Here is a 22,283-nt window from a genome sequence, read left to right as displayed (position 1 = left end):
GACAAGCCTGAAGAGAAAACGGGCCGCCTTGCAAGGCCTTTGAGAACTGTGGTCTTTATCCTTAGATCAATGGAAAGCCATTGGTGAATTCTAAGCAAAGTGATAGGAACCAAATCACAGTTTAAGAAGATCACACTGAGTGCTGTGTGGAGAACACATTGAAGAGAGGCAAGATTGGAGATGAGTGACCACATAACCAGCTATTTTAAAAGCCCAGAAGAACATAGTAGTGGTTTGGGGGTAGTGGTGAAGATGGAAAAAATGAAAAACTTGAGAGGGAGTAAGAAGATGAAACCATAGGACTTGACTGTGATTGAATGGGAGTAGAAGGAAAGGGAAGTCTTTCAAGGACTTGTTTTTATTTTTATTTTTTAGAGATGGGGGTCTTGTTATGTCGCCCAGGCTGGCCTTGAATGCCTGGTCTCAAGAGATCCTCCTGCCTCAGCCTCCTGCATAACTGGGACTGCAGGAACATACCACCATACCCAGTTACTTTCAAGGATCTGAATTCAGGTCTGTTAGTCTCCAAATACTGTACTTTTAACCACTACTCCTTAAGAATTTGGTCATTCAGGATTAAGTTTAACTGTATAACCAGAAACTCCAAATAATAAAAGTTTAAATGAGATACAAATTTATTTTCCACTCACATGAAGAAGTCCAGAGGTAGTCAAGTTGTGGCTAGTGAATTCTATTAGGGGTTCAGGCATCTGCAGTGTTCTTGCTTTGTCCTCCTTAGCACAATGTTTCCACCATCCAGTCCAGAGTGGCAGCCTGAGCTCAGCAATTCCATCTGCATTCCAGCCAGCAGGATCAAGGACAAGGAGAAAGGGCATGTTTCCTTCCTTTGAGGGCGTTTTTTAGAAGACACATACCAAACTTCTATTTGCATGTCATTTGCCATAACTTAGTCAATGGCCATACTAGCTGCATGGGAAGCTAAAAAATGTTACCTTTGTTTTGGGCAGTGAAGTGACCACCTCAAAATTAAGAAATTGATTACTAAAAAGGGAAAAATGGTTATCAGGGTACAACTAGTAAGCTCAACTACAACTGTTAGACCTAAGTCTGCAACGCTAAGCCACATAGTAAATGATGAAAAGTCAAAAGTGAGACTTGAATATATGATGTAAATTTTTCTAGGTCGCAATTTTATGCATAGTTTAATGTTTCATTTTTGTCCTGTTGTTAAACTGTTTGCTACATTAATAATATTCATCTTGAATGTAAAATGGTATAGCCACTATGGAAGACAGTTTGGTGGTTCCTCAGAAAGTTAAATCTAGAATTACCCTATGACCCAGCAATTTCACTCCTAGATATATACCCAAGACAGCTGAAAATATATGTTCACACAAAAATGTGTACACAAATATTCATAGTAGCATTATTCAAAATAGACAAAAATGGAAACAGCCCAAATATCCAGTAACTGATGCATGGATAAACAAAATGTGGTCAGTCCATACAATGAAATATTCAGCAATAAAAAGGAATGAAGTACTGATATATGCTAAGACATAAATGGACCTTGAAAGCATTGTGCTAAGTGAAAGAGGCCGGACATAATGGCCACATATTGTATGATTCCATTTACATGAAATGTCTAGAATAGGGAAATCCACAGAGACACAAAGTAGAGTAGTGATTGCCAGGGAATGGTGGGAAGGAGGCACAAGGGTGAGGTTTCTGTTTGGCATGATAAAAACGTTCTAGAAGTAGATAGTAGTGTTGGTTGCACAACACAATGAGCATACTAGAAATCACTGCAGTGGACACTTTAAAATGGTGATTTTCAGCCAGGCACGGTGGCTTACACCTGGAATCCCAATACTTTGGGAGGGTGAGGCGGGCGGATCACTTGAGGTCAGGAGTTCGAAACCAGCCTGGCCAACATGGTGAAACCCTGTCTCTACTAAAAACATATATTAAAAAAATTAGCCAGGCATGGTGGCAGGTGCCTGTAATCCCAGCTACTTAGGAGGCTGAGGCAGGTTTAATTGCTTGAACATGGGAGGCAGAGGTTGCAGTGAGCCAAGATCGTGCCATTGCACTCCAGCCTGGGCAACAAGGGCAAAACTCTCTCAAAAATAAATTAATTAAAATAAAATGAAATAGTGATTTTCTGATATATGAATTATATCTCAATTTTTAAAAATTATCTTAGGTTCCATATGTAGTTCTTTAAAAAGGCAAAAAAAAAAAACCTAATAAATGTTATGTATATGTGTGGCAGGAGGCAGGTATTTTATACACACAATGGTTTGGTTAATTCTGATGTTTGTAAATAACACAGATTAATTCCAACTTTCCCTTAATGTCCTCAGAATCATATTTTAGCTGTAGGAAGCCAAACATTTAAGTTTTTGCTTGTATTTTGAATTTTTCCTAAGGATGCCTGTTATGGTCTGAATGCTTGTGTCCCCCCAAATTCACATTTTGAAACCCTGCCCCTTAATGTGACAATAGCAGGAGACGGGGTCTCTGGGAGGTGATTAGGATAAGATGAAGTCATGAGGGCGCAGCCTGCCTGAGTGGAAGTAATATCTCCCCAGGAGAGCTTGTTTCCTCTCTCTGCCATGTGATGACACAGACCAACACTGGGACAGTGTTGGAGGGGAATGCAAAGGCGGCAGGATCCCTGGGAGCTGTTGTGGAGGCTGCTCGCCCCATGGAGACAGCAGAAAGCAGGCTTGACAGATCCAGAAACCAGAAATTCAGAGTGGTGGTTGCCAAAATGCTGTCACTCAGCCAAACAGGGACCTGGCTCAAATGTTGCAAAATAAAGGCCGTATCTGCTCCGCAGGAGCCACAGGCCAGAGGTCCGGCTGTTGGTGCTACTCTGGGACTGTCACTCAGGACAGCCGTCACAGGCAAAAGGCGTGAGGCCTGGAACGAGACCTCTCTGAGTGCCCCCTGCCCCTCACTCCCTCCATGAGCCTGGAGAAGTCTCGTTCCCTCTTCAGGCCCCCTTTTGTAAAAGAGACGAGGCAACTGGGCCAGTGTTTTTCTATCTGGACTCTCTGGGCCTCCAGGGATCCGAGGATGTAGGACCAAGGTAAGCTCTAGTTTCATCAGGTCTCTTTGGAATTCATTTAAGAAAAAAATAAATAAAAGTGTACTACTGATCATTGATAACAAAAAGACAGGGCAAGCTTGAAGGCTACGGCACTACGGGATGCTGACGTACCCTCTGTCTTCGCTTTGAATGCTCTGATCTCAGAATCAGTAAAGCCGTGGCTGTGGGATCACTCTCAATCATGGTGAAGGTATGCGAAGAATCTGCAGTTGTGTTCCATCATGTGGTTTGCTAACCAGAGGGAAATTACCCCTGTATCAGATGGCACAATAATTGTCATTCAATCATTTTCTTGTTGCCCAGAAGGGGAGTAATCAAAAAGGAAGGGTGGTGTCAGCGATGTTGACACGGGGCCAACATATCTGGATGGAAAGTGAAATCTCAGTCAGTCATCCAGGCTCATAGTCCAAGCGGAGAGGCCCCGGGAAGGAGCACAGGGCTGGGAGTGAGTGTGGGACTCAGAAAGGGCTGTGCCAGGAGGCCTCCCCGCTCCACATTCCTCACCTGCGATCCCTCAAAAGATGACCAAAACAACCCAGTGAGACTGCCTTGCTTGGAATACGCACGAGAGAGGAAGTGCCCTAGCCACAGGAGGCTGTAATACACTAGAGGGCAGTGGCGCCCAAGGCCGTAGGGAGGGAAAGTCCCATGGAATGCGGGCAGCCTTTCCCTGACTCCCTCTGACCATTCTCGTGGAGGAATGCAGGCCCAGGGTTGCCAGATTTTGTCATTTTCCAGGAGAAGCCAGAAACATGGGTTTTTATGTGACATTTTCCAATTTTTAAAATACTTTGCAGATCAAACAAAACATGTTGCTAGGCCAGAGCTGATCCATTAGCCATCAGTCTACAACCCCTGAATTCCAGATGAGTGACTTCATTTTAATGAAAACACCAAGAAAATTAGGTAAAAATGTTCATTCTCCTGAGAATTTGGCCCCTGGGAGCACATGATTTATTCAACCATCAAGTGCCTACTGTGTGCTAGGTACAAATAGAATGCTAGAAGTTTTCTATTTTCTCATCTCTTCTCTGACCATAGATCTTCTTTTCTCTCTGTTTCATTCATGAACTTTTCTGTATATGGGAAAGTAGGAAGAAAAATAGAAGGGAAGAAAAATATAGGCCTGGAATCAAAGTTTGGCAAGGTGTCATTCCACAAGTGGAGGGTAAAATTGTGTCTCCAAGTCCACCGTCTTCATCCCTGAGCAACTAGCACAGAGCTGGTCACCTGGTTATTGAAAGACACAGCAACAATTGTAGCATATGTTGGTTGGTCACCCATTACCTGCCAGACCCAGTGGTGTTATTACGTTACTGGGCTGTGAATTTTAGTCCTCATTATACTTCTATGATTCAGGGACTTCTTTTATCACAGAAGGAAACTGAGGCCTAAACAGACTAGGTAACTTTCCCAAGTTCATAGAGCTCTCAAGCTGTAGGCCTTAGATCTTAATCAAGGCGTGCCTGACTGCAGAATACACACCTTCACATTGTACTGAATGAATGAATGAAGAGTGAGTGGATGAGTGAGCTGAGGCCTATCCCCCTCATCTTTCACCCTCTATTCCCACCCTGCCCTCCCAACTCATGTGCTGGTTCTGAGACTGAAAGATCAGAATTACATTTTTGCAGATTTCCCAAAGGAACATGGGGACATCACTCCCCTTAGTACCTCAGGACACTGAGCTGGCTGGGGCATTGCCATCTGCCTTGGCCCTTCAGGAGCTGTCAATGTCTAGATACCCACTTAGCTTCCTTCCTGTCACATTGATACACTCAGCATCATTTGCCTCTGAAATATGTTGTGTGAAGGGGAAAGAGTTGAGAAAGCAGCATGTTTTACAGATCAAGAAGGTTTCTTATTTACCAGTGCTCTAGTTTCTGTTATTTTTTTCTGTACCCTAGTGTATAATCAGAGCTCATAAAAGTGCTACCGTGTGGGAGGTCTACATTTCCTCTCGATTAAACATCCCCAGATGTTCACAGATCATGACACTTCATGCCTCCAGCCTGCTTTGGTTCACCTTCCAGCCTCACGGCTCCTCTTTGCTTCAGTTGAGGAGCCCAGCATGTCCTACTCTGTGGTTCACTAATCAATCATCATTCCCCATTGTCGCAACTCAATGTCTGCCTAAAAGTCTGTTTCCCCCTTGATGTGGTCAGGTGTCTGTTGTCTGCTCATATTCAGAAATCCCTATGAGAGCCTGACTCCCAACTGCAGATGGATTTCCTTGCTGCTTTTGGAAATCGCTGATAGCACTTCCTCCTTGGTGCAATCAGAGGAGTCCCTGTGTGGTGCATACTGACCCAGTGGCTAGACAGGGGTTCATCAAACATTTTTATACATCGCGCTTGGCAAACTCTCAATTTCAGGAGATGCTGTGATGAAGCAAGGAAACACCGTGGTCCTCCAGATAGATCTGATGTTCTATTTTTGCAAAGTGTCATACCCAAAGGATGCTTGGGATGGCCCAAGTAGGGGCTCTTTGCTTTTCCTGTGAATCCACTCAAGGACCAGCTCCACAGGCTTACGGCTCTGGCCTGAGGCCTTTGACCTTTATAATTTTGGAAAGGACAATGCAGGGGCTTAGGATGATCCAAGACTTGGAGTCTGCAGAACTGGGATTGAATCTCACTCTGCCATGTACTAGTTCTGTGAGATAAAGAAAATCACTGAATTTCAGGGCTTCATTTTCCTCACTTACGAAATGGGAATAACAAGAACAAAAATTACTTCACCAAATTATTGTGAGAATTAAATAAGTGAGCATGTGTGGATGTATTTGGAACAGAGCAAGCTTTTATCAAATATTAAATGAATTTCTGAAGTGAAAAAAAATGAAGATGTCTTCTTTCATTTTCCCTTCTCACCATTAAGGAGAGAAATAGCATCGCCGCAGGTGAGGGGCCTGCACCCAAGCTCAAGAACCACTCTGTTGGCATGATGGCGGGACTCAGGCCATCCTAGTCCTAGTTTCTTGACTCTACCTAGCCAAGAAGTCTCGTGTCACTTCTTTACTCCTTTATTTTAAAATTTTATTATAAAAATTTTTAAACATACAGAAAAGTAAAAAGAATGACATAATGAAGAATCTACTAGCTAGTTCCGATTATTAGCACTCTGGCATATTATAATATGAATGCATATATATGTAGGTATGATATGTACACATGTACACACACACGCACACATATCTATTTGCTAAACTATTACAGACAACGATTCTTCATTCCCAAATACCTCATCAAGCATCTCTAAAAGTTGTTATTGTTTATATAATTACAGCAATATTATGCAGTAACCAAATCAATAGTTCCTTAATATCATTTACTATCTAGTTCATGTTAATACTTCCCCAATTATTTCCAGAATATATATTGTAACATTTTTAGGAATGGGGATCCAATCAAAGATGCATTTGATTGTTAAATCGTTCAAAATATGTAACAGACCACTTCTCCCACTCCCAGCCTACTGCCACACACTTTGTTCACTTTCATACTAAATTCGGCCCCTGGGCTATGACAGTGATCCATCAGCTGGCATCAGCTGGCACCTTAGCTGGCTTCTGAAGCTGGCTTGGATTGACAAAGCACAGCAGTGTGTGAAAGAGGCCTGGCAAAGGGAGCAGCATGGATAGAGACACAGAAGGAGGGAGGCCTGGAGTGTGTATAGGACACTCTGAGCCATTCAGTGTAATTAGAGGGAGGGAGTGTCCTACTGATACAACCCATCATAGTGGAAAATACAAACGTGTAGTCCATTTCTAGAAAGATCTAACTTGTCAACCACGGATATAATAGGTATCCAGAAGTCAGAACAAGCATTTCTTCACTGTTCCCTTGGAGTAGAGCTGCCTTTACCTCAAAGAGTTACTGGGAGGTCTCTTTCCCCTCTAGTCTTCCTCCTTCATGTTGGACTCCTCGGCCTCTAGGACCTTGGCTTAAGTTCACTGCCACCTTCTTAACCTTGGTTGCCAAGCCCCACATCCTGGAGCTATGCTTTCGTTAAAGAGCAGCCTCTACCAGGCAAGCTGGTGTCTCTCTTAGTAAACCGATTGCCTCTCATAGCTTTGATTCCTTATCATGCTAAAATGCACTAAGTATGGGGATGGTGAGAGGCAAGAGGGGTGAAGGGAGCAAAGAACCCTGCACCGATAAGTGAAACAGGCAGAATTCCCAAGTGGTAGAAAGTGGGTTTGGAAGCATAGGTTGAATTTGGTCACCAAGAATTTCTGAGCAAGGGAAAAACCTAGTACGAACACTTGAAATGTGTCAATCTTGGAGTGAAGCATAAAGCAGGCTGGAAAGAAGTAACTCAATGTGGGGAGATTCCGGTGGAGAGGCTATCTGGGAAGTGGTAGGTAGCTCTGAAAGCATAAATACCACTATCCAAAGAGAATGCTGAGATAGAGAACACTGCTACGGATGACTCTTCAGGGCACACCCACAAACTGGGAGGTCAAAAGAAGCACTGGGGAGAAGGTAGAACCAACTCATTCTGAGAGGGAGGAGGAGAACCAGCCCATCCCTGTATAACAGAAACAAGTGGAGAGATTTTCCAACAGGAAAGATTGGTAACAGTATCCCATGATGAACCGCTGTTGTAGAGATAAGACCTGAGCAAGCTACTTTGAATGGGGTGTCCAACAGGCAACTTCCTTCAGGCCACCACTAGTCCATTGGCATCTGTCTTCCTTTCTGGAGTCTTCCTCTGCCAGCCATATTCATCTCTCCACTGAACTCTGGGTCCCATCCCCTTCTGCCCCCTCGCTCAATCAGTCTCCCCTCTCCTGTCTTAATCCTCAGCCAATAAAGAGGCCCAAGACTCTTCTATCTTAAAAATGCAAACCAACCAACCTCCCTCAATCTTACGTCTGCGTCCAAATCTTGTTTTCACTCTCTATTATGCCACACTCAAGCTCTTTGAGGAACTTTTCTGTGTCCATTTCATTTCCTTTCATTAATTCCTTACTGCTGTCCCTTTCATCAATGCTATCCTCATTAGGTTCACTGATGCTCTCCATACTTTTCAGTCCAACAGGCCATTTTCTGTCTGTATCTTATCTGACCCTGTACGTCATTTGATAATATTAATTAATTTCTCTTGCTTACGATTTCCTCCTGCCTTGCTTCCAAAACAACACTTCTTCCTATTTCTCCTCATGCCTCTGTCTCTGTTCCCTCTCCATCTCCTCTGCCTTGAAATGTGTTGGACTCCTCGGCCTCTGGGGCCTTGGCTTCACTTCACTGCCACCTTCTTGATCTTCATTGCCAAGCCCCATGTCCCTGGAGCTATGCTTTCATTAGAGAGCATAGCCTTGAGGTCTGTCCTCAGTCCTCTGCTCTCTTTATGCAGTACAGCCCTCTTGGGCACCCTCTCTATAGGCCCATGTGGCCACCACCATCTTTATGCTGATGAGCCCCTGATCATGTCTCCGTCTCCAGGCCTCTCCCCTGTGTGGAATCTAATTGTCTACTGGACAGCTCAACTTTTATTCAGCAAACAATTATATACTATGTGGCAGGTACTATTCTAAGCACTTTATAAAATATTAGCTTACTCAGTGTTCTATTTGCTGCAATTTGAAAGTTTGTCCTCTCCCAAATGCATGTGGAAACTTAATTGCCATTGCAACAGTGTTAAGAGGTTGGACCTTTAAGAGGTTATTAGGCCATGTGGGCTCTGCCATCACGAACAGATTAATGCTATTATCAAGGGAGAGAGTACCCCCAGCCTCCAAATGCTTTCTTCTAAAATACATTCTAATCCTGTCTCAACCTGTACCCTCTGCCCTCCTGCTTAAGGTCCTCCTATTTCTTCCCCAGATTACAGAATGAATAAAACTCAAAGTCACAGGAAATAAGATGGGAAAGTCCAGGGAAGCTCCCAGATGGCTATCTCATGCTTCTGCACATTCCTACTAAGCCCTTCCCCTCTTCCCTTTATAACCATCACAGACTCCTCCCAAAGTTAATTTTTCTCTCAGAAGCCTTCTTTATTGATTAGACCAACCCCATTGGTACTTTCACAGCATACATTATGTATTTATCTATTGTTGCATGTATTGTTCTGTCTTCCCATTGTTTATTTATTTTCTGGTCTCATCCACCAGCTGCAAACTTCTTAAGAGGAGGGACTGAGCCATATTGAACTGTGACTCTCTAGTACTTCAGAAGCTTCTGTTGAATGAATGAATTAATGACAATAATTGTGTGATATTATAATTGAATAATTGGCTGTTTAAGGGTCTGTGATCTAGGATCAATCCACCTCATTTAAAATCCCATTTGAACTGTCATTTACAAGATCTGTTCATTCGGGCACATATCTTAATGCCCTGTGGCTCAGTTTTCTTGTCTATACAATTAGGATTAATAAGAGAACCCATAGGTTCACTGTGGTAATTAGATACTCTATAAATTATTAGTAAAATAACTAACATATGAATACTTAATAAATGTTTGCTATTACCATTTTTAAATTGGGAAATCAGTTACTTTTCAGGTACTTGGAAGTACTTTTTTAAAATGCAGATTGAATATTCTTCCTGCAAAAGTTGTTATTAATTTTAATACTTTCTATAAATTGTCTTGATTTTTGTTAATTTGCAGAATTAAAACTTGATCTATAGCAAGGAAAAGTTCAGCTCAGCTCTTGGCGTAATTATCACAACTTCCAAAAAAAGAGGAGCTGAATTAATGAGATGATCTTACCCTGTTGGAGGTCCCAGATTCAGATGACTGAGGGATATAATCTTTCATTCCAGGAACAAGGGGAGGAGGTGGGAATCTTGCCACTTGCTTACGTTTACTGCTGTTTCCTGAGTCAGAAGAAACTCAAAGATCAAGTTGTACACTCCAGAGACCCACTAAATGTGTTCACCCTGCTCCCCAGCACATTTCAGGGACAGCACTTTCTTTCACTGGTTGGAAAGAGCACGAAGTTGCAAGCGTGTTTAATATTTGTGAATGTAATGTTAGGAATACTGCAGACCACTTAAATATCCTCTGAGACTAAATACAAATAATTTCTGACTCAGCCACAGATTTGGAATATGATACAGGTGAGGAATAACCCCCTCAAGCATACAGGAAGCCTGACTGCAGAATTTTGAAAGCCAGTCTTGGCTACTGAGAGATCATTTCAACAAATGATTAAACAGTACCACAAACTTAGTTGACAAACCACTGGTCAGTTCAATTTTTTCTATTAATATCCCTTTACCTGCATGAACATTTATGTTTGGACCCAATCCAGCTGTTGCTGCTACCAGATGGTTTATAGATGCATGCTGAAACACATCGAAGAAGTAACATCTGGAAATCTTTGAATCGCATTCTTCTTGCTAAAATATCCCTGGGGGAACAGGGGCCTCAAAAAGAGAAAAATCCAAATCTTTAATGGTTATTGTGAAGGGTGTGACATATTAAAGTTTTTCTGTCTTAATTAAAACTTTCAGAGAACAAAACAGAAATTGACCTAAAATTCTAATTGAAAAAGCATTAATTCCATGTGTAAATGAGTATCACCTTTTCAATTTTATTATTAATATGTCATTCTTCATCTTTATGTGATGGAAGATTATGAGGACATCATCTTTAATACAAGTGTATGAAAACATTCAAGCACTCGAAAGATCTGTGTTCAAAATCCTTTGTCTAGCAGTGGTGACAGATTTGCACTGACCCTTCATGGGTGTGTCTGCACTAAGGGACCTGGAGCAAAAAATCTTCCTGGATTGTTGCAAGGCTTAATGAGATAATGTACACCAGAGAACTTGCAAAATGAAACGCACTTCATAAACTGTAAAGGTCCACATCAACAGAGACTGCTTGGACCAGAACTCACAGTACAGAAAATAGTAGAGCAAAGCAAAAATGATTTGCTCAGGCAGGTACGAAACCACAATTCAGTGTTTATGAACCAGTGCTCAAACTACCAAAGTAATATGTTGGCTTGCATCATAGACTTGTTGTGGGGGGTGAAGTTGGGTCTAGTTTGTTGTTGCTGTTGTTGTTTTAAATTTTAGAGCAGTTTTATTTTTTCAGACAACTTGAACCGAGTAGAGTCCCCATAGACTTCCCCTCCTTCTCTTCCCCTGCCACCTCAGCAGTTTCCACTAGTAACATCTCCCATTAATGTAGTACATTTGTTACAATAAACAAATCAATACTGATATATTAACCAAATTATTACAGTTTCCGTTATTAACGAAATTTGATACATTATTAACTTAATTATAATCTAGATATTGATATGTTATTAACTGAAGTCCACAGTTTACACTAGGGCTCTCTTCCTGTTATATAGTTCTCTGGATTTCATCTAAACTTTGAAATTACTCCATATAAGGCCGGGCGTGGTGGCTCACGCCTGTAATCCCAGCACTTTGGGAGGCCGAGGTGGGCAGATCACCTGAGGTCGGGAGATGGAGACCAGCCTGACCAACATGGAGAAACCCTGCCTCTACTAAAAATACAAAATTAGTCAGGCGTGGTGGCACATGCCTGTAATCCCAGATACTTGGGAGGCTGAGGCAGGAGAATCGCTTGAACCCGGGAGGTGGAGGTTGTGGTGAGCTAAGATTGCGCCATTGCACTCCAGCAGGGTAACAAGAGAGAAACTCCATATCAAAAAAAAAAAAAGACAAAAGAAAAGAAAAGAAATTACTCCATATAGAATGTTATTCAAATTTGGGACTTCCTTCTCTACTTGTGGGTTTCAGATTTTCTGAGGCCACAGAATTTTTACAAAAAGTCCGTAGATCCTGTGCAAAGCTAGCCTTTAGGGTAGACTGGACAATGTGGTTTTACTGGGCCCTGGAAAAAATATTTATTAATGAATGAGTGAAAAAGTATTCACTTATTCATTTATATACTGCTATATTTCAAATTCTGTAAATGCCATTATATTTCAGTTATCTGTACTGTGTTACAAAACACACCCAAACTTAATGGTTTAAAACAACAATGATTTTTTATTTCTCAGAATTCTCCGCATCAACTAAGCGGTTCTGCTGGTTGTGTCTGGGATCATTCACGTAGCTGCATTCAGTCAGCAGAGAAGCTGGTGACTGGGCTGATGGCTCGTCCTCAAGAAAACTAGATCAGCTTCCTCACATAATGGCAGCCAGGTTCCAAGGCAAACCCCAGTGCACAAGTACTTACCAAGTCACTGCTTGTGTCAAGTTTACTGATGTCCCCTTGGTCACAGAGCTAACACAGTCAAGTCCAGAATTAATGTGGCAAGAAATTGAACCAGGAGGTTTGATTTTCTGTGGACAAACAGTGTAACAATCTACAGTGTTGTAATTAATTATTCATAAATTCATGTAAAGGAGTTATTGAGGCCGGGCGTTGTGGCTTATGCCTGTAATCCCACCACTTTGGGAGGCCGAGGTGGGCAAGTGGATCACTTGAGGTAAGGAGTTTGAGACCAGCCTGGCCAACATGGTGAAACCCATCTGTACTAAAAATACAAAAATTAGCTGGGCATGGGGGTGCGTGCCTATAATCCCAGTTACTTGGGAGGCTGAGGCAGGAGAATCACATAAACACAGAAGGTGCAGAAGGTGGAGGTTGCAGTGAGCCGAGATCATGCCACTGCACTTCAGCTGGGGAGACAGAGCGAGACCTTGTCTCAGAAAAAAAAAAAAAAAAAAGGAGTTACCGAATCCATAACAGATTTTCATCAGATGTTTTCTCAATCATCAGAATTTTCATTAAAACTTCAGATACTCTTCTGAGAATCCATTAAATTGTCTGACATTGTAAAGAGATCTCTGTAGTTAAAAGGGATGGGAACCTCTAAATAAATGCACCATCTGCTAGGAATTTAAAATATTTGGTCTTATTGATGTTTGGGATGAGATTTGACATATTTGGCAAATGTTACTTTAATGTTTATTATGTTTTTCACTATACTTAGGATCATGAGTATTAAATAAAGAATGTTTAAAAAGTTAATTCATTACTGCTCCTTTGCTAGAAGAATAAAATGGGGAATTTGTTATTTCTCATGGAAGGCAGACTATGTCACCTGAATGCATCAAGCCCACCCCTGACTCCTATGGCTTTAATGTGGCAGAAATCAAGGATAAAGCACCAAAAGTCAGGAACCCATGGGGGCAGGCAGCTGGGAGTAGGGGGGCAGCCCTGGAGTAGTGGTTGTGGCAGTGCACATGGACACAGCTGCAGCAGCTGTGGGGCTGACAAGAAACTACTAAAGTTCCTGGTGAAGCAATGTGGAATTTGATAAGAACATATAGATGGAAGGAAAAAAACCTATGGTGACTGTGAAGGCCCTGATGCCATGTATGTCAAATTGATATCATCTAATAGTCACAAAGTTATTGTAAAAAGGGAATATGCAGTGACATCGATAACAATAAAGGCTATGTTGAGTGGCCCAGGTCAGCTTGCTGAAAATGAAATCAGTGAGGTCAGTTTTAGAGAAATCTCTTCACATGTGCTATCAAAAGTATGCATGTAAGCTGCATGCTGTGGCTCAAGTCTATAATCACAGCAGTCTGGGAGACCTAGGTGGGAGGATTGCTGGAGCCCAGGAGTTCAAGACCAGCCTGGGCCACAGAGTGAGACCCCGTCTCTCCAAAAAAAAAATTAAAAATTAGCTGGGTGCAGTGGCATACACCTGTAGTCCCAGCTACTTAGGAGGCTGAGGTGGAAGGATCCCTTGAGCCCAGGAATTCAAGGTTGCAGTGAGCTATGATCATAACACTGCACTCTAGAGTGGGTAACAGAGCAAGACCTTGTCTTTAAAAAAAAAAGTATGCATATGTTTTACATATAAGGTTCACTACACTAACAGCTCCACAGAGATTCTCAAATTCCCAACTACACCTCAAATTGCACCAGAATTGCTGATGACTGTGAACTTCCTAGATTGTTAAATAAATTATAATAATTTTTTAAAATACCAAAAGTTAACCTTTGAACAATGCAACAATCCCAAAAGCTGGCAACCGGCAAATATAAAATCTCTACTTTAAAATGCTGTTTTTAATTATGAAACCAAGAATGTAAAATGATGTAACATAAAGTTTCTTTATCTTCGTATCTGCTTTCTGAAGTGACAATGACTATAAAGTGAGAAGGGCATCAATCGGTAACAGAACAGGCAAGGGAAATAGAGGGTGAGTAACTTGTTACATTGACCAAGAATCTAATAATCTTGTTCACAAGGGTGAAATCAAAAGTAGGAACTTAAGTTTCCTGGTGAGTTGGATACCATTCCATCTTCATTGGTGATAATGAATCAGTACTCTGGGCAATCAATGATCTCACCAGGTGGGCAGACTCAGAAGGAGGAGTCTTAGTTCCTTTCTAAGGGAGCCTCCCTACAAGGATCTACACTACACAAGTGATTAAAAAGCAATTCATTGGCTTGTGGCCACCTGCTGACACCATCACTCCAGCAGACTCTGACAGCTGGAGAATTGAGTTAGTTGTTGTTTATCCCCATCTTTATTGGTGCCTCCCTGGGATGTCTGTACCCCAACCCCACAGTTTTCTAGCTGGGCCTGATGTTTCTCTTTAGACATTTCTAGCAGACCATTTTCTCAGTTTCTCCTATGTGGCTTAGCAATTCTCTCTCATGTCCTTTTTGTTTCATAGTTCTTTTCATTAATTTACTCAAAATGCATTGAATGGCAGGTGTGTTCAAGGCCCCATGCTAGAGGAGTTATACAGTGGAAATGCAATTGGTTAAGAGACAGATATCATTAAATAGTTCTCAAAAAAGTAGTGAGTGCTAATCTAGGAGGACAGGTACCTGGACAGCGTTGGCCAACCCAGCTTTCCCCCTTGTCACTTACAGAATGCAATGTCCTGGGATAAGGAGGAACTGTCCAGAAGAACCCAAACTATGCCCTTGTTCCTACTAGAACAGGATGTTCTGCAATCCTTGTGTTCTGCAATCCTTGTGTGAGCCCAGAAATGCTCAGGGTATAAAACCCATGGCAGAGCGATTGCAGGGTCTCTCAGCTGCAGAGTGACATGGAACATGGGCAGACAAGACTCCATCTGCCCTGGAAAGTTGTATTGAGCCTTGCTGGCCCAAATCCTTGGTTTCTTTTTTTTTTCTTTTTCTTTCTTTTTTTTTCTGTTTATCTGTCAGTAACAAATCTGCTTCGACTAATTTGTTGATCATGGATTCTGTCTCACCGGACTAGGCCTACAAACCTTTGCAGTAATAAATGTCCCAAGTGGTAGAATGAAGGGTCAGAGGAAAGAACTATTCCATTATGCTCTTCCTTCGGTGACCACTGTTTTCCAGCTTCCTTCATGAGCTCCTTTTCCTTTCTGCAAGTACTCACTTTCCACCCTCTTTTCTACTTACTCACTAGGTAATGCATCTATTCATTTGGCTTTAACACCTAATTCCCAACCCTGACCATTCTCCTTAACTTCCACCCATATTTTCAACTATCTGTTAGATGTTACTGCTGAAAGTTTCTAGGTCTTCTCTTATGCAGTGTGACTAAAACCAAAGTTATTTTTCTGGAACTTACTGATCCTCCTGTATTCCCAGACTCCAACAATGGCTACAAGCTAGAAACCTTAAGTAGTTTTGATGCATCCTATGCCTGGACTCCTAAACCTAATGCTTTGCCAAGTGTGGGTGTTTTTACCTTGGTTTTAAACTTTTTTTTTAAACCAATACCTTGGTTTTACCCCTTAAATTCTTTATCTTATCCCCTTACTGAATCACCTGGTTGTTCTTTTTCAGAACCATTATACCAACCTGTTAACTGTACTCCCAACCTCCATCTCTTTCTTCTCAAACTATCCTCCACTGATACTAGATTGATCACTTTAATATATAAAGTGATCATGTTACTTCCCTGTTTCAGAACCTTATTACTGCACAGAGTAAAGCCCAGATTTTTTAGCATGCCAGAGAAGGCTTTCACAATCTGGTCTAAGTGGTGATACTTAAATACCCACCCTCACCCCCAACACACACACATACACACATACATGTTAACTCTTCCAAAAACGTCCTAGCTTCTTAGGGAGAAAAACTTAAAGATTTGAAAATGAAGAAAAGTGATCACTAGTGGTGTCTTCCATGAAATGCTGGCCTTGTCTAGTAGGGCCTTCAGGGATGATCTGATTCTATAGGATTGTATGCCTTTGATTGCCTTTGATTAACTAGGCTGTCTTACAGTTCTATAGAAGTAGAGATGAAATTGTAGAAAATTGATAGTAATAAAAATATCTCTTCCCAAATGTTCACTCTCTGTGTCTGAGCTAGGACTTCTGTCTTCTCCTGCCCCTGGGACATAGGCATGCCTGGTTCTTTGGCCTTCATACTCAGACCAGGGCTTACACTATTTGCTTCCATAATTCTTAGGCTTTGGGGCTCAGAATAAATTACACTGCCAGCTTTCCTGGTCTTCCAGCTTATAGACAACAGACTGTGGGACTTCTCAGGTCCATACTCACCCCTTAAATCTTCTGCTAAAGTCTTCTATTTGTCAAACCCAACCAGAAGCCAGAGGACAAGAGACCCCCAGTAGTGTGCTATGTAATGACATGCGGCCTGATGTGCCATGAGGGGAAAAGCCAGCTGGTAAAGGCCACCCATGGAGATAAGCAGAGGAAAGCCGACAGAGCCTGGGCCCCTGATGACATCATCTGGCTGCTCCTTCATCGCATCATCCCAGAACCGTGTTCTACAGCCTTCTTGTCAGTCCCAGTGCAACAGATGTCTACATATATAAATATGTGACATATATACAGATGTTTACATATATATGTAATATATATGTTACACACATGTGAGTGTGTGTGTGTATTTCACCACATCACATGGTGAAAGCAGGAGCAAGTGAGAGAGAGTTGCGGGGGGAAAGTGCCACATACTTTTAAATGACCAGATCTCATAAGAACTCCTTATTGCAAAGACAGCACCAAGCCATGAGGGATCCACCCCTCATATATATATATATATTTATATATAGGCCACCAGTGCCATACTCACCTTCCAGGGGCCTGGGACTCCATCTGCTCCACCTGATGCAGCTAGCACCAGTGTCCACACACATTATCCATGGGCCTAGGGACTGGCTCACCCCATTCACCACTGCCAGCACCTGTGGACACTGAAAGCAGGGGCCGGAAAGGAAGCCTTTTCTGTCCATTGCTGCCACCACTGGTGCCTGAGGATCAGCCCACCTAATATTCCCAAGCCCAGAAAAGCTTCATCATAACCTTCACTAATGACTGCAGTGTAAGCCACTGAGGAGCACACAAATTTCACTAATGCTAATTATCACTAAAGAAATCACATGGAAATTATATTACTGCACATGCCCAGAATCAAAACCGAAGCACCCTGCCTGACCAACACTATAGATAAATCTATAAGTAAAAAATCTTCCCTATGAAAGCCAATTTATAAAATTGGAAGAAGTGACTGTTACACCAGATGCACAGATATCAGTGTAAAGACACAAGAAATGTTAAAAACTAAGAAAGCGTGATACATCCAAAGGAACACAATAATTCTCCAGTAACAGATCTCAAAAGAAAGTTATGAAATGCCTGAAAAACAATACAAAATAATAATATTGAAAAAACTCAGTGAGATACAAGAGAACACAGATAAATAATACAAAGAAATCCAGAAAATAATTCATGATCTGAATGAGAAATTAAAAAAAAATAGATATTATTGAAAAGAAACAAACATCAATCCTAAAACAGAAGAAATCAATGAATGAAATAAAAAAAATACAATTGAGAGCACGAACAACAGACTAAATCAAACAGAAGAAAGAATTTTTGAACTCAAAGACAGTTGTTGTGAAGTAATCTAGTCAGACGCCCCCCCCAAAAAAAAACAAGAAAGAAAGAAAGAAAAGAAGAAGAGGAAATAGTAAAAAAGAAAAAAAAAAAGGACTGAAAAGGCTGCATGACATATGGGACACCATAAAGTGACCATATATTCAAATTCTGTGAGTTCCAGGAGAAGATATAGGCAAAGACATTGAAAACTTATTTAACAAAATAATAGCTGAAAATTTACTGATATCATTTGGATGACTGTCCCCTCCAAATCTCATGTTGAAATGTAATTCTCAGTGTCGGAGGTGGGGCCTAGGAGGTGTTTGCCTCATGGCTTGGTGTTGTCTTTGCAATAGTGAGTTCCCACAAGACCTGGTCATTTAAAATGTGTGGCACCTTCCCCCCAGCTCTCCCTCTCCTGCTTCTGCTTTCGCCTGTGACATGCCTGCTCTCCCTTTGCATTCAGCCATGATCGTAAACTTCCTGAGACCTCCCTAGAAGCCAAGCAGACTCCAGCACCATGCTTCTTGCAATCCCTGCAGAACTGTGAGCCAATTAAAACTCTTCACTTTATATATTACCCAGTCTCAGGTATTTCCTTTTTATTTTTATTTTTTGAGTCAGGGTCTCACTCTGTCACCCAGGCTGGAGTGCAGTGGCACAGTCTCAGCTTACTGCAACCTCCACCTCCTGGGTTCAAGCAATTCTCATGCCTCAGCCTCTCGAGTAGCTGGGACTGCAGAAGTGCACCACTACACCAAGCTAATTTTGGTATTTTATAATTCAGTTGCCTGGCTGGTCTTGAACTCCTGAGCTCAGGCAATCCACCCGTCGTGGACTCTCAAAGCGCTGGGATTACAGGTGGGAGCCACTGTTCCCGGCCTCAGGTATTTCTTTACAGAAATGCAAGGACAGCCTAACACAATTAGTGAGTTCTCGTTCCGAGTTCACACAAGATCTGATTGTTTAAAAGAGTGTGGCATCTCCCCCTCTCTCTTGCTCTTGTTTTTGTCATGTGACATGCTGGTTCCCTTTCTACCTTCAGCCATGATTGTAAGCTTCCTGAGGGCCTCATCAGAAGTAAATGCTGGCACTATGCTTTCTGTACTGTCTGCAGAACTGTGAGCCAATTAAATCTCTTTTCATTATAAATTATCCAGTCTCAGGTATTCCTTTATAGTAACAAAAGAATGGACTAACACTGTTTCCAAGTCCTGCAAGACATGTAGACATTCAGATATAGGAAGCTCAAAGATCACAAAATAGATTCAACCCAGAAATGTCTTTTCAAGGCACATTATAGTCAAACTGTCAAAAGTCCAAGAGAAAAAAATAATTCAAAAGTCAGAAAGAGAACAGCATCAAGTCACATATAACAGAATCTCCATCAGGCTAACATCAGATTTCTCAACAGAAACTTTACAGGCTAGGAAAAAATGTTATGCTATATTAAAAGAGCTAATTTAGCCTTTCCCAGACAAGTAAAAACTGGGAAATTATCATCACTAGACTGATTCTACAAGAAATGCTTAAGGAGTCCTACATCTAAAAGTGAAAGGATGATATCTACCATCATGAAAACACATGAAAGTATAAATCTCACTGGTACAGTAGATATACAAATGAGAAACAGAAAGGAGCCAAACAGTACCCCTACAGTAAACCACCAGACTGCAATAGTAAGCAATAAGAGACAAAGAAAGGAATAAAGGATATACAAAACAACCCCAAAACAATTAACAAAATGACAGGAATAAGTCCTCACCTATCAATGACAATTTTGAACATGAACAGATTAAATTACCCACTTAAAATGTGTAGACTGGCTGAATAGATTAAAAACAAACCCAATTATATGCTACCTACAAGAAACTCACTTCACCTGTAAAGACACATATAAACTAAAAGTGAAGAAATGGAAAAAGATTTTCACACAAATGGAAATTCAAGATGAGCAGAAGGGGCTATACTCCCATCAAATAAAATAGACTTTAAGTAAAAAACTGTAAAAAGAGACAAAAAGGTCATTATTTAATGATAAAGGGATCAATTCATCAAGAGGATATAATAATTCTAAATATATATATATTTATGTATATTTTCGTACATTTTGTACCTGTATATTTTTGTAAATTTATGTACATATAAATATATGTGTATTTTATACATATATATGTGTATCTCCAAACTTGGAGCACCCAGATATATAAAGAAGCAAATACTATTAAGTCTAAAGGGAGATAGACTACCATACAATAGTATTTGGGGACTTCAACACCCCACTCTCGGCATTGTACAGATCACCTAGATAGAAAATCAACAAAAACATTGCACATAAACTGTACTTTAGAAAAATGGACCCAACAGACATTTACAGAACATTTTAGAAAACAAATGCAGAATGTACATTCTTCTCAGCAACACATGGAACATTCTCAGTATAGACCATATGTTAGGCCATAAAACCAGTTGCAACAAATTTTTTAAACTTGAAATTATACCAAGTATCTTATTTGGCCACAGTGAAATAAAACCAGAAATAAATAACAAGAGGAACTTGGAAAACTGTACAAGTACATGGAAATGAAACAACATGCTCCCAAATGACTGTGGAGTCAATGAAGAAATTAAGAAGTAAATCAAAAATATTCTTGAAACAAATGAAAACGAAAATACAGCATACCAAAACCTATGGGATACAGTAAAAGCAGTGCCTAGAGACATGTTTATAGCAGTAAATGTCCACATCAAAAGAGTAGAACAATTTCAAATAAACAACCTAACAATGCACCTCAAAGATCTAGAAAAGCAAGAACAAATCAAACTCAAAATTAGTACAAGGAAAGAAAGAATAAAGATCAGAGCAGAACTAAATGAAATAGATACTAAAAAATAAAAAATAAAAAAATAAAAAAAATACAAAGGACGGCGCAGCACGGTGCGGCGGCGCGCGGCTCCTGCTCGCCTTTCTCCCTTGCTAGGCGAGAGGTTCCTATGGCGCCTGGTCGCCGCCGCAGCTACCGCCACCGCCACCGCCGCTGGGCTGGGTGTTGTCTCTATGGCGAGGAGGAGGAGGTGGAGCGCGAGCTCAGCGACACAAGTGCATAAATAAAGGAGAAAATATTTTATGGAACAAATCTTCAATCAAGTATAACATTCTAATGCTTGGCATCGAGACCCCCTTGTACCCTCACTACCCCAGCAGCAACTGTAGCTCATAGCCCTAGAATTTGTGAAGTTTGGGCTTGCAACTTGGATGAAGAGATGAAGAAAATTCGTCAAGTTATCTGAAAATATCATTACGTTGCTATGGACACCGAGTTTCCAGGTGTGATTGCAAGACCTATTAGAGAATTCAGGAGCAATCCTATCAGTAACAACCATTGCGGTGTAATGTAAACTTGTTAAAGATAATTCAGCTAGGACTGACATTTATGAATGAACAAGGTGAATACCCTCCAGGAACTTCAACTTCGCAGCTTAATTTTAAATTTAATTTGACTGAGGACATGCATGCCCAGCACTCTATAGAGCTACTAACAACATCTGATTTCCAGTATAAAAAACATTAGGAGGAAGGAATTTAGACCCAGTACTTTGCTGAACTTATGACTTCGGGAGTGCTCCTCTGTGAAGGGGTCAAATGGTTGTCATTTCATAACAGTTATGACTTTGGCTGTTTAATTAAAATCCTGACCAACTCTAACTTGCCTGAAGAAGAACTTGACTTCTTTGAGATCCTTCGAATGTTTTTTCCTGTCATTTATGCTGTGAAGTAGTTCATGAAGGAAGAGCTGCAAAGGTGGTGGCAGAATAGGTAGAGCTGGAACGGATAGGACCACAGCATCAGGCAGGATCTGATTCATCTCTCACAGGAATGGCCTTTTCCGAAATGAGAGAAATGTTCTTTCAAGATCATATTGATGATGCCAAATATTGTGGTCATTTGCATGGCCTTGGTTCTGGTTCCTCCTGTGTGCAGAATGGCACAGGCAATGCATATGAAGAGAAAGCCAGCAAGCAGTCATGACATGAAATAGTCCTTTTATTTTTATTTTATTTTGAGCTACACACATGCTTGTATATAGATTTTATCTCTGGTTGAATCCCTTGAACAACAGACAGTACCTCCCCCCCATCTTTCATGGCCCATTTTATTGTCTGCCTTTCAGTACTAAGTATGACCATTCCTATCTCAGATCTTAAGAAAAAGAAACACAGTCAGGTTAAATTTGGCCTTAATTTAATATAATTTAATGGGGAAAGAGACATCCTATTGAATATTTTGATAAACTTTACTCAAATTTGGTTTATTTTTCCCTTTTCCTAAGTTAACTAGCACTGACTGTAATTTATTTCCCTGTCTCATATCTCTCCCTTCCATCCTG

The 22,283-nt window shown here is 41.0% G+C and overlaps 1 protein-coding gene and 1 pseudogene across 1 annotated transcript; both read left to right on the top strand.

Moving 5' to 3' along the window:
- The first annotated feature begins 13,354 nt into the window (after window positions 1-13,354).
- On the top strand, window positions 13,355-13,994 carry LOC116468348 (elongin-C-like). Its single transcript, XM_032151962.1, has 2 exons — window positions 13,355-13,575; window positions 13,883-13,994. The coding sequence occupies exons 1-2, from the start codon at window positions 13,397-13,399 to the stop codon at window positions 13,992-13,994; spliced, it is 291 nt and encodes a 96-aa protein (XP_032007853.1). The 5' UTR covers window positions 13,355-13,396.
- Window positions 13,995-21,099: 7,105 nt separating this feature from the next.
- LOC116468347 (CCR4-NOT transcription complex subunit 7-like) lies at window positions 21,100-21,925 on the top strand (annotated as a pseudogene).
- The last annotated feature ends 358 nt before the right edge of the window (window positions 21,926-22,283 follow it).

Source organism: Hylobates moloch, unplaced genomic scaffold (assembly GCF_009828535.3).
Source record: "Hylobates moloch isolate HMO894 unplaced genomic scaffold, HMol_V3 SCAFFOLD_5, whole genome shotgun sequence".
NCBI classification, from domain to species: domain Eukaryota; kingdom Metazoa; phylum Chordata; class Mammalia; order Primates; family Hylobatidae; genus Hylobates; species Hylobates moloch.
The sequence above is the reverse complement of the archived record's forward strand: the minus strand, read 5'-3'. Positions and strand labels throughout refer to the sequence as shown.

Excerpts from the sequence above, each read along its gene's own strand:
- LOC116468348 (XM_032151962.1), top strand. The coding sequence starts at position 13,397 with ATGTATGTCAAATTGATATCATCTAATAGTCACAAAGTTATTGTAAAA. Across the intron at positions 13,576-13,882 it reads CTATCAAAAGTATGCATGTA|TTTTACATATAAGGTTCACT; the intron begins AGCTGCATGCTG and ends AGTATGCATATG.